General features: G+C 39.9%; 1 protein-coding gene across 1 annotated transcript; it reads right to left on the minus strand.

Annotated features, from left to right (window-relative positions):
* Positions 1-5,636: 5,636 nt before the first annotated feature.
* Positions 5,637-11,520, minus strand: LOC124285822 (clumping factor A-like). Its single transcript, XM_046722089.1, has 7 exons — positions 11,332-11,520; positions 11,001-11,162; positions 10,337-10,657; positions 9,669-9,893; positions 8,673-8,708; positions 8,051-8,305; positions 5,637-6,458 (listed from the first exon to the last, which is right to left on the minus strand). Exons 1-7 carry the CDS (start codon positions 11,518-11,520, stop codon positions 6,225-6,227), a joined length of 1,422 nt encoding a protein of 473 aa, XP_046578045.1. The 3' UTR covers positions 5,637-6,224.
* Between the last annotated feature and the right edge of the window lie 1,803 nt (positions 11,521-13,323).

Here is a 13,323-nt window from a genome sequence, read left to right on the forward strand (position 1 = left end):
CATTACTACTACTACTACAACTACTACTACTACTACTACTCCTGCTTCTACTACTGCTGCTTCTGCTATCCTATACTATTTCTAAAATTATGAAAACACTGACACTACAACAGCAACAACTACTACTACTACTACTACTACTACTACTACTACTACTACTACTGCTATAGCCGCCATATAGCTGGAATATTACTGAGTGCGGCGTAAAAATAAACTCACTCACTCACTCACTCACTACTGCTATATCAACCAACACCATCTACTACTACAACAACAACTAACAGCACCACCCTGTACTGCTTCTACTACTAAGGTCATTATAACCACCACATACTACTACCACAACCCCACGCCTATGCTGCTTATACTACTACTACTACTACTACTACCAACACCACCAACTACTACTACAACTACACCAACCACTACAATTTTAATACAGTGCAGTACCATCACAGCCCCACCAAGTTCGACACGTGTTCACAATGGCGAATAGCTTGATAGGCATGAATAACAAAGTAAACTGAAGGAGACAACCTACTCACATCTTTCATGGCGGCAGATCCACTTAACAAGCCTTTGTGAACCATAATTTGACCCCCAGGTATGCTTTAAACTTTGCATAGTCTAAGGAGACATCTGTGAAATACGAGGGGAGTCCACCTTGGCTGTGTGAACTGTTGCAGCACTATGGTCTCAGAGTAGGTAGGTAGGTAGGTAGATAGAGAGAGAAAGAGTGAGTGAGTGTGTGTGTGAGTGATAGAGCTTGCTTATAGGTCTCTGTTACCGTTTATCATGAGTTGATATCCCTGTCCATATGCCCCTGGTGAGTGAGTGAGTGAGTATAGTTTTATTACGCCAGTTTTAGCAATATTCCCGGAATATCACGGCGGGGGGACACCAGAAATTGCACGCACATTGCACCCATGCTTGGACTCGAACCCGGGTCTTCGGCATAACGAGCGTACGCTTTAACCACTAGGCTACCCCATGGCCCCAGTAGACCCTTATCGATGGACTTAACTGATATAGGTAAACTATATATTTAACTACTACAACGATTGTACTATTGATTTAGTAACTGACCAACAAGTAGGAGTATTCTATGATTTGTCAATTTGTTCCTTAACGCTGCACCCAGTAATATTCTAGCTGTACGACGGTGACATTAAAATAATATAGTCTGGGACTGACAAACCAATGATTGATATCATGAAGACATATTTACGACGTTAATAACGATCAATTAAAAAAGATTACATGTTCCTCAGATGATTACAAGTTCTGAGTCATACCATTTCATATGATCTATTAGGGGCAGTGACATTGTCCGGGTTCGATTCCCCATATGGGTATAATGTGTGAAGCCCATCTCTGGTGTCACCAAACGTGATATGCCTTGAATATGCTGAAAGCGGCCTAAAACTAAACTCAACCAGTCCCTCTAAAGAATCCTCTGAAGCGTTTGAAAGGGTAGTCAAACAATTCTTGCCCAAGAACGGATACAAAGCATTGCATTTCCAAATTTCAATTTCTACGTCACTTTGTGAACATAATTAATCTTTTTGACAGTAAAACAATACAGGATACAACATATTTTACGAATTGTTATTTGGTGAGTGAGTGAGTATAGTTTTACGTCGTGCTCAGCAACATTCCAGCTATATGACGGCGGTCTGTAAATAGTCGAGTCTGAACCATACAATCCAGTGATCAACAGCATGAGCATCGATCTACGCAATTGGGGATCGATGACATGTGTCAACCAAGTCAGCGAGCCTGACCACCCGATCTCGTAAGTCGCCTCTTACGACAAGCATGGGTTACTGAAGATGTGTTCTAACCTGGATCTTCACGGGTATATTTGATATGGAAACACGCTAAGGTAGGCCATACCGTTTTACCGGTACATAAACGTTCCTGCTACAAGCGACGTGTGTTTTGTAAAACAAACACTCATGATGACGTCGCCACTCCTACTATCTCTTATCGTGTGTGTGGGAGTAGGTTATATAGCCTCATGATATATCGGGTCAACTTTAAGTGTGCTAAATTATCAGTATAAGGCCGTGTTTCCCATCTCAGCCCCAAATTTTCACCTCGACGTGAAATACTATAATGTTTCTTATCTCAATTTTCCAGATATTAAAAATATTTCTACCCTTTCACACTCATAAATATAACAACTGGTCAGCTTGATATTTCATTTTTATCATATCTGTATTTTATAAACAAATCAAACCCCGCTGTACATCATAAATAGACTTAATGGCTGTAACCTAGTGATCTAAATCTTAAAGTTGCTTTTAAAAAGTTACACGATTAGTTTTATTAATTTGTTTGCTTTGTCTACCCGGACTCTCACTGGTGGAAGTTGGAGATGAGAAACACATAAACACGTACAGAAAGAAAGAAAACAGCTTGTAGATCAAGAAGTGCTGTACGATATTTTCAGTGTACTTGAGAAACCGCTAAGCATCTGAGGTAAACAAGGTGTAGGTACTATAAGCCAGATTTACTGAAAGACTGTCCTTGTACTAATAGTGCTCTGTTAACGTTTATCATCAGTTGAAAATAGCCCTGTCCATATGTCCCTGGCGAGTGGGTGAGTATAGTTTTACGCCGCTGTAAGCAATATTCCAGCAACATCACGGCGGGGGAACACCAGAAATGGACTTCACATAATGTACCCATGTGGGGAATCAAACCCGGGTCTTCAACGTGTCGAGCGAACGAAGTAAAAAATGAAATATGAATGAATGAAAAAAACAACAACCTAAACATTCTAAAATAAAACAAACAAGCAAAATATACATAAATAAGATAATTAATAATATAAAAATACTGACTGAATCACGGAAAGCTAATGTGGTTAAGTCTGTACTATTTTGAATGTTATTTCCCGAATTCATGTCCATTACAATTTGAAATATGTATATGCACATCAGGGCAAGTTTAGGTTTCTTTTGCATGATTTTCACATGCACGAGCACGCAGATGCACGGAATTTACATGCAGGTAATCCAACACTTGCAGTTTCTTGACAAAGCTCCCCAGACGCCTGTCTGCTACCCCACACCGCGAGAGCCAGTATTGTAATAACGGGGCAAGTAACGCCCTCTTGTAGCCAGTAAAACCTTGTCAGTGAATTTGAAACCATTGTGCATTTTCTCTGTAGGGGACAACGATGACTTGCAGCAAACAACTGGGGCGTAATAAATCCTGAATTTTCTGAATAACAAAATTCGTTTATACGTACCCATGCGCAGCGATAGTGGTAGGAGAGGTGAGATTGTATGGCGCTTAGCCGAACTTCACTGTTTTATATTGCCTTCCATTGCACGGTCGCGTAGTGTTGGTGAAACGTCAGGAGATGCGAGGTTTTAGGACCTCGCAGGTGTGGTGATATCATGTCACGTGCAGCACGTGCAAAACGCTTACATAAATTTTCGGTTTTATACTCCTCAGTCCTGTTGTTGCCGACGATTTTGATTTGTCGTATGTGTTTAATCGAGGAAATCCGGTACTTATTCAAATGCCCCCCCCCCACGCAAATGTATGTTCTTATTCGTTTACGTTTTTAAAAAACAATTGCATATTACAACAGTACTGTGCATATTTTACCGTTGTTACGTCAGTTATCGTTAACGTTTTAGATAACAATAATCCAATTTCTCACTCAAAGTAGCCTACATCGATCCTAGTTTCTACACAACTCACATTTTTCACCTCTCGCCGCTTTCCATAACAACTTGTGAAAATCCGGGTTAGGACTGTCTTCTTCAGCCAATGCTTGTCGTAGGATTGGTTGATTGGTTGGTTTGTTGGTTATCGCCGCACTCAGCATAGTCCAGCTATATGACGGCGGTCTGTAAATAATCGAGTCTGAACCAGACAATCCAGTGAGCATCGATCCACGCAATTGGGATACGATGATAAGTGTCAACCAAGTCAGCAAGCCTGACCACCCGATCCCGTTAGTCGCCTCTTATGACAAGCATGGGTTACTGAAGATCAATTCTAACCCGGGTCTGCCTGTCGTAAGAGAAGTTGATGCTTGTCATGGTGTCATCACAGTTACGTAAATCGATGTTCATGATGTCAGTAACTGGATTGTCTGGTCCAGACGAGATTATTTACATATAGCTGGATTATAATTTATATCCTTTCCAAAACCGCCTTTCGGCTTGTCCCGGAATGGCACAAGTTGGTCACGAATTATCCAACCGACTCGTAAATACAGCTAAATAATAAAACCCTCGATCTGTCACATGACCCCTGTTAACAGGCCTATAACATCATTATATTAAAAACTGGTAATTTTCCGTAATTATTAGCACTGAGAAGCGCTGTTACAAAAGCTGTTGTGTTTTAATATTTTATATTTTACGAGTAGGACAGTAATTCTTACAAATAACCAGCCATTTGTTCAGGTACTCTTGTGAAGCCAAGCCAGGTAGGTGATGCTAGGTGAGTGAGTCTGGGTTCGGATTCCGCTTGAAACAGTGTTTGTTATATTCCGGAACGCCTGCTCAAGGTGGATGGCGTGAGTGAGTTAGTTAAGTTTTACGCCGGTTTTAGCAATATTCTAGCAACATCGCGACGGGGGGATATCAGAAACGTGTTTCACACATTGTACCCATGTGGGGAATCAAACCCAGGTCTTTGGCGTGACGAGCGAACACTTTAACCACTAGGCTACCCCACCACCCCTTAAGTGATGAGGAAATCTCATCACGACTCGCATAACATGCTGAATCCAGTGAGTGAGAGAGTATGGTTTTACGCCGCTTCTAGCAATATTCCAGCAATATCACGGTGGGAACACCAAAAATGGGATTCATACATTGTACTCATGTGGGGAATCGAACCCGGGTCTTCAGCGTGACAGGCGGACGCTTTAATCATTAGGCTACCCTACCTCACCCTGAATCCAATGATGACTGGGTGGAAACAACCCTTTTTTCAAAATACAGCTAATATTATTGAAATATAACTCAAACACAGTGAATATGGTCCGAAAAGTATTTATTTTGTAAACAACATGATTTATTTCAAATATAAATATAAACATTATTTAAAATATAAGTATAAAAAAGAGCACCTTGGCAATGGAAAATCCAATAACAATATTTGTATAAAGTGTTTAACAATTGTAAATATAAGTAGATATAAATATTTATTTTTTGAGCAAAATGGTTTACATATTATGAAGGTATGAGTATGAAAAAATGTTTAAACAGTAGTTTCATAAAAGTATATATTCTCAGTAAATAACAAATATTTATATATCACAGAAGTAGCTTATGTATGTTAATACTTTTAACACTGGCAAACAAGGAACTGACATGTTAAACGTTCCTATACTTTTATCAAAACTACCAACATTTATACAATAACACCTTTACGTTATACTTCTATTTTGATAGCTAGACAAAGTATTAATCATGGTATCATTCGATGGGAAAACCCTGCTGTCTATGTATATTACAGTAAAAGATGAGACTGAAATATTAATTAAAATGTTAAGTGTCAGATTAGGAGCAATATTATTTGATAAAGAAATTCAGTTTTGACTTATGGAGAAAAAAGACCTTTTCAAAGTTTTTAAGATTATACCTATTTTAGTTACATCCTACTTTATAAACAAAATTGGGCAAGAAATTTACTTGGATTTTATAAACTTCCTAAAGGTATTTACCCTTAATTTACGTTGATTTTATATACATATATAGTGGTTTGTGTTATTACACTATATATTATTTCAATCAAGAAATGAAATGCATTGTCCTAATACCATTTTAAGATGAATTTGAAATTTATAATTGCTAGTATTTACATTTCTTTTCAGAAACTCGACCCTAACAACAAACTATTAGAAATTTGGAATATATTAAGTAATTACATTGTTTTTGTATAAACATGTGTTTATAATTTAATCTATACCTGTACAGTAATAATCTACGTACCTTTTAAAAATTATATTCAATTCTATTACCTAAAGTTTGCAAATTATTGACAGAATATGTTACTTTATATCTACTGTATAACATTTCCTTGAGTCTGTACTTGTGTTTATATTCGAAAATGTCCAAAATGGTATTAATAATAATAATATTGATAATAGAATTATTTTACTTTTATATCTAATGTATACAATTTTATGTCCAACTATATTATTTTATTTGCTTATGTTCGAAAATGGCCAAAATCGTTTAATTATTTTACACTCGGACTTTCTTTGCCCCGGCCGGGGCAGGTGCTGTGGCAGAAGCTGCCTTGCGTCTCTTGCAAACATGGCGACGTTTTCTGGGAGTCTCCACTGGAGTCTCGTCGTCGCTGTCGGCCCCGAAGATCTCTCGGACGAGCTCGACATAATGACGTTGTTCCGCTTTGCGGAGAGCTCGTCTCTTCTTCCTCGACTCATGTTCCTCCTCCAAGTCTTCCTCGTAACATGCCTGGACATAAAGAAGTATGAATACACAATGCCTATTAGATGGTGGCCAAGTATAACATAGGCCTATATTACATGTATATTTGGGATTGCAGTTTCTCAGTAACATATAGAATCCCCAGATGTGACTCAACCAAACAAAAGCACTAGAATCTTTACTTTGCAGAGAAAGTGTAATCCCGAAAATAATATATGTTACTTCTTCAGGATTTGGCAAATGGCAGCTCTGAAACGTAATTCAATAATATAGTATTCATATCCATCCGCATGAGGAATTCTGTTAGAGCAGTTTTTAAAAATGGCGTATGGAAAGGAAGTTTTCTGCAGATCCTGTCATTTCTCTATTGCTTCTGTCAGATAAGACACTGTACAGGGTGACTGGTTTCTCAAATCTTGATAGGGTCGGGTTTTTATATCGACTTTTGATGTATTTGAACAGTGTATCAAGAAGTGTCAGCTGAATGAGGGATGAAACAGAAAGCCATCCTCACACATTCGTTAACCCGGGCTCCGTTCCACAATGCGTTCATAAAGTTACGACCTGTCCTAACTCTATAGTTTATCATGGGCTTATGAAAGCTTTGTCGACCGGGACGCAGGTACTTAATCTCCACTTACAACTTATGGTTGCGATGAATCTTAGACACGTAAATGCATATGATATAGGCATTGGGAATATACATGTCATGAAAGATTGGTTGGGAAGATACCTAGGAATATGAGATCTCGGACTACAGTATCGACTGAGACTTCATCAATATAGGCATTGGGAATATACATGTCATGAAAGATTGGTTGGGAAGATACATAGGAATATGAGATCTCGGACTACAGTATCGACTGAGACTTCATCAAAACGAAGAAGAATGTACCGGGAAATACACTATTTATTTATGATGGCGGCCTGTAAATAGTTGAGCTTGGACAAGACAAAGAGTGATTGATATTATGAACAAGTTCCTTCGCAGGAATCAACCTATACTTGCCCCTGACAAGCATAACTTACGAGTGACATTCTAACAAGGAATCCCGCCTTTTTATAAAATACACTGCTAGTGTGCCCATTTGACATTTTATTTACTTTTAAAAGGACACTCAATCTCCAGACATTGACTGTAAATGGGCATGGAATGTGAACCATGTCCACCCATGGCAGGACTTTATTTATGAAAATATTCGTACAAACTTCCTAAAAGTACGGCCGTTTACTATATACGACTCAGTACAACCACGAAGACCCACGGGTACTTATTTAGAAGACTAAGGAGTTAATGATGGTTTACGTGTGATCAACAACATACCAGCAACAGTATGTTAATTTGGGCCAAGCAAACCAGTGGTTGATAGTATAAGCAATGGTCAAGGAATGGGGCTACGATGAAACCGCTCAATCATTTGTTATAAAACAAGCCTACTTGTCCTGAATCCACGCAGAGTGTCCGTAAATGCTCGCATTTGTGAGATGCGATAGTTACACATATCAAATCAAAATTCTATGTCAAAATTAAATCGCAACAAGGCTAGAACTTTATTCTGACAAAAATACGTCTGTCCTATTCGATGGGACAATTTCAAAATGTGTTAAAAGTGTCCTACCTTCCTCTTGGTTGGCATCTTGGTCGCTGGCGGCTCGGTGATATCGAGCTTGCCGAAACACCTGAGGAGGCGACGAGGGGCAACGGAACGACGTGGACGAGGAGGGCCGATGCTGAGGCGGCTGAATGGTTCGACGAGGTCATCAACCTTTCTCCTCTTGGTGCTCTTGCCCTTGCCCTTGCCAGTGTAGGGTACGGGGGCGGTGGGCGGGGGAAGCACAGGCTCATCGTCTGAGTCGCTGCTGGAGTCATCAGTCTGGAAGAAACACGAAGAACAAACAGATGAGTGAGCCCCAAGTGATGAATGTCTTGGTGCTGACATAGCAGAAACAATTAGGGGCTGGGTTCCGAACCAACGATCACAGGAATCTGTTAGGCTCAAGTGACAGTTTCTGCGCAAATCCTGACGAACTGTTTGGTTTTACATTCATACAGGGCCCAACTGTACAAAGCGATCGTAGCTGTATGATGGTAAAACAATGTTAACATGTGGAAGGTACGATAACCTTATAAGTAAGAATTATGTTTAATTGCCTGTTTTTTGATAATCCAAGTTTTATTGTGGCCAAAGATACCTTCAAATTTACCTACAAATTTTCGGCTTCAAATAGTATGATATTTACCTCATCCTCGTTGTACCAAACCCTGAGACCTCGAGCCTGTAAAATATCAATCAAGGAATATCAATGACGTTACTCACAGAAACCATTCCCGCACATTCAGACTATGTTTGGCTGTTTGTTTGTTGATCATCATAATGATCATCGATATTATGCAGTTGGGATACGATGACGGCAACCAAGACAGTGAGCCTGACCACCCGATCCCATTAGTCGCCTTTTACGACAAGCATGGGTTGCTGAAGACCAATTCTGACTCGGATCTTCACGGGTATAGGACAGAAGGACATCCAACAGAGTCATCCATAGACAACCGTACTGATCATACGTGATGAGGCTGCGCAGTTCAAAGACAGGTTGATGCATGGATGTCATTCCGGAATTAAGGAACATTGTGACCTCAAAAGCGGCCGATAAAGCGACTCTTTCATAAGAATTTCGATGAAACCTATTTGATATATTTAAGAATCGTTGAGGAGCATCTTGATATGCTTTTCAAAAACACATTTTTCAATACTTTGTAACTGAAAAAATGTTTAGTTGATAATATAAAGCAGATTCTGGCAAACATCAAAGCGTAGTATATATTTTCTGGTAAAATGTCAATCAGGATCAGGAAAATAAGCGAATTCAGGATGCAGTCAAGCTGGTCCGACTATTTTATATATGAAAGCAAGCGTGGAGATTTGCACTTTCATAGTTCGATATGTCCTTCAACAAGAAAGATTTTGTTAGGTATAAATGCTTTCTCCCTTAAATGCTTCTACTCTCTCTATGAAAGTATTAGCCGTAAAAGTTTGTGTCTTGGACGTTATTGCAAAACCTCCAACGTGTCTATGAAAAAACATTTCTTTGAAATCTGACTTTATCGCGGCAAAGGTCCAGAAAACAACCAGTCACTATTTAATTTACTTGAGATTAAATATTTCGGTTGGGTATTGGAATTGTTCTTGTCAAAGATTTACCAAGTATAAGTTGTGAGTCACAACAACAACCAACCTGAGGACCATATCTGATTATCGTAAGTCTCTTCCCAAGGTCCGGGTCATGGGTGACAGACGAGGAGATGCCAGCTGAGCTGTAGCCTGAGCTGCAACTTGGGCTAGCAGCTGATCCAGAGTTTGATCCAGAGCTTGATCCAGAGCTAGATCCAGAGCTTGACCCATATGCAGAGGTTGTGGGGGATCCAGAGGAACAAGAAGATGTCTCAGCACTTGGTCCAGACTGAAACAAACAAATGAGTGGTCACTGTGAGCATAGGTGGAGGACAATTGAGTAGTTGAGTTGTGTTGGGCTTTACGTCACATCAGCATTATTTCAGCCATATAGTGACTCTGGATCCCCCACCGCTGCATATGGATCAAGCTCTGGAGGCAAACTGAAATGGGGTCACAATTAAATGATAGTTATAAAGAAAACACATTTACACATGTTTCTTAAATGTATTCGATAATCAGGATGATCAGGAATTTTATGCATTTGGTAACCGGTTGTCATTTTAACCATTTTGGACTTGAACATAGAGAATTTTCTGGGTTTCATCTTCATTTATTGTTTGAAACCCAGAAAATTATCTATGTTCATCAAATAGCATCTTCTAAAATGCCAATCAAACACCATTTTGGACTTGCTTATACATTATATATAATTTTGCGTTCCAGACAAACCTTATGGTCCAAGCTAGGGGAATGGTCCACTTCTTCAGTGGATTGGTCCGAGACATCATCCTCTTCGCTGGAATCCTCGTCCTCAGATGAGCTGCTAGATGAGCTGTCAGATGAGCTTCTGGATGAGTTGGAGGAGGAGTTGTCAGAGCCACTGTCAGATGAGCTGTCTGAACCATTGCATTTGGCGCACGAGCTGCTGCTGCATGTGCTGCCTGAAGATGATGAGGTGCATTCTTTGTCATCATCCGAGTCTGAGTTGTATTCTGAGCCGCTCTCTGAGTCTGATGACGGCAGAGCCACAGCAGCAGGGTTCACTTCAGTCTGTAACGAGATGGAAGAGGAATGTTTCTCAAGGTTCATGTACACAAATACACAATACACATCATTTCCAAATGCACTTTTCTTAATTTCAAAACCATCAGGGTGATATAGAAGGGTGTTACCAGACCTCCCCAGTTATCAGGGTGTTATTAGAGTTTCCAATTACTGTGCACCGGCAATGTTTTTGTCTCTTTTCAATAACCCATAGGAACCTTTTCATCTGAGCATCTAAGTATCAACTCTTTCAAATAACTTCATTATGTCCTTATTGTATCTACAACAGCTCAGCGTTCCTGACAAATGGATATCAAAGGTGTTCTCGTAAGTTAGCATGTTACTTTACCTTGTCCTGAGTATCAGTTGGAGCTACCTCAGTTTGACGTGAAGGGGAGACAACCTGTTCTGAGCTTGAGGCAGCACCCGATCTAGGGGAGACAACCTCTTCTTCCTCGTCTGATGACGGCAGAGGAGCAGCCGCAACCTGCTGCATGAGGTCGGAGAAAACCTGTAGGAGAAGAGGTTTATGGTTAACATGTTGGTACTGTTCCAGCCAGAGTCTGTGAATCGTATCCAAATAAATATGTCACAAATGCTTTCTATGTTTTTTGGTTGAACATCCCATAAAAGACTTCAAGTTACACTTACACTTTTGTTTTGTTCAGCTTAACCAGTACCTGAACAAGTTCAGGCTTCGGCATCTCTCCAGACACGGGCGGCAGGGTGGCTACATCACTCATGGGGCGTCGAAACAGACGAGGGTCCCGGGATGACACACGGCCACAAGGGACGCCCAGCTTGTACCTATAGACGGAGATATCGCTTGGGGTGCTTGGATAGACGCCCAGCTTGAAGCTCAGGTCCATAGGCAGAGACTGGTCCGGGAGGCTGAAGGGGGCTCCGTTGGCGCCGACCGGGGGCCCAACACCGGGAGGAGTCCATCCTGAAAGCAACGAGACAGGAATTAGTGAATGAATGGGTACATGTTGTCTGAGTTATTGAGTTCTTGACATGCTAACAACTAAAAGTGGAGGCATGTTAGATTCATGGCACGCCTATTTGAATCTTTGACAGGGAGCCACCTCGGTCTTCAACTAACAGGAACTGGAGTTCTGAAATCCTAACTAATGTATTCTTTTTTTGAAAGATGCGATCCTGCTTTATCACGACTGGTCGGATGGTAATTACTAAAAATCGAATCTTCACAGGGCAAACAGCGATTGATATTATGAACGATCATTGTTGCACTTCACTTTTCCTTTTGAAAATTTAAAAACAATCCAACCAATAGATTTCAAGATATTGGTTGAAGACAAATGTCTGCGAAGGACGGAATTCCTTGATGAAACTATATATCCCCGACCTTCTTTGGTAAGGCGTATGAAAAGGTTATGAAACTGAAGAACACCGGTATAGGGTGAGTAATACCACAAAGATATATTCAATGGGGAATTTCCGTTATATATTCAATCTTGCTACGAGAACGGATATGTTTTGAATGAATAGTGAAATATTGTAAAATTATTTTGGAAGTCCTCTTTGGTAGTCAGAAGACATGTAGCACAGTGAAAGGGCAAGTAATTAACCGAGCCTATATTTTACAATTTAGTACTTTATGGCATGAGAAAAGTGCCATCGTACTACACTACATGTGATTAGGTGTGAGAGAGTAGCTGGACATGTGTTAAGTGCAGTGCGATAGGGGACATCTAACAGGGACCAATTCTCAAATCTCATTTCAATCTTTAAATTCCCACTGGTTGAGAAGGATGAAGTTCACCAGCTTATAGCGTTGTCTAACTGATCTTAGGAGCACTGAAACACCTTCAGTACATGTGACCCTGGGCCTAGATTCGCGAAGCTCTCTTCGTAAGTGCCATACATTAACATTAACTTAACTATCTTAGCGCTAAGAGAGCTTCGAAAATCTAGGCCCTGGCTGTTTGATAAGTCTTAAGGATATTCCCGCAGTAAATGGCTACTTGCACATGTAGGCTGTCTACGTGCCGGTGCCTGTTTATCGATATCTTGTATTGGATTCAATATATCGAGTTCCAATAACATGTTGGAAGTGTCGGTACACTCACAGTTGAAAACCATGGATAGTATTAGATAGTATACTGAATGGATAAAAAAAAAATAACCAGAGGTTAAAAGCAAACAGAGGTAGATTCATATGAAAAGCCAAAACAGAGAGAGAAAAAGATGAAATCTGTGTTTCCTATAACCCCTCAACTTAGATGTGTTGAAATAAAAATACAAATGCATTTCTTTTTGTGTTCTATTTTGTTTGTTGAGTTTCATTTTAGAGCCAGTTTCAACTTTAGACAGAAAAATATTATTACCAGGATGTCTTATGGTTCATGCTATAAGACACTGACACTGACTGCCATACAAACTATCCGAAAAATATATTCAGACTCTTTAAGGATATAGTATAACGTCCCATCCAAACATACACTCGTGACTAGGGCTGTGTATTGGCAAATAAATTGCAACACTGTATTGCGATCTAGATACCCGGATATCGCGATATATTGGGAGCTTAAGTGTTTGACAGTAAGTGCGACTAATTGTACATGTTGATCCTATTTTCAACATTCTAAGTACTTAAACATATATGTTATGGTTCTGGTAACAGCAATCTCAAAATTAGGTTGCAAAGTCGG

The sequence above is a fragment of the Haliotis rubra genome, unplaced genomic scaffold, assembly GCF_003918875.1.
Source record: "Haliotis rubra isolate DU_JTF1 unplaced genomic scaffold, ASM391887v1 Scf37, whole genome shotgun sequence".
Lineage (NCBI taxonomy): Eukaryota > Metazoa > Mollusca > Gastropoda > Lepetellida > Haliotidae > Haliotis > Haliotis rubra.

Coding starts and splice junctions, on each gene's coding strand:
- LOC124285822 (XM_046722089.1), bottom strand. CDS start 11,520: ATGGACCTGAGCTTCAAGCTGGGCGTCTATCCAAGCACCCCAAGCGAT. Junction 11,163..11,331: donor CGAAGCCTGAACTTGTTCAG/GTACTGGTTAAG, acceptor CTTCTCCTACAG/GTTTTCTCCGACCTCATGCA. Junction 10,658..11,000: donor CAACTGATACTCAGGACAAG/GTAAAGTAACAT, acceptor ATCTCGTTACAG/ACTGAAGTGAACCCTGCTGC.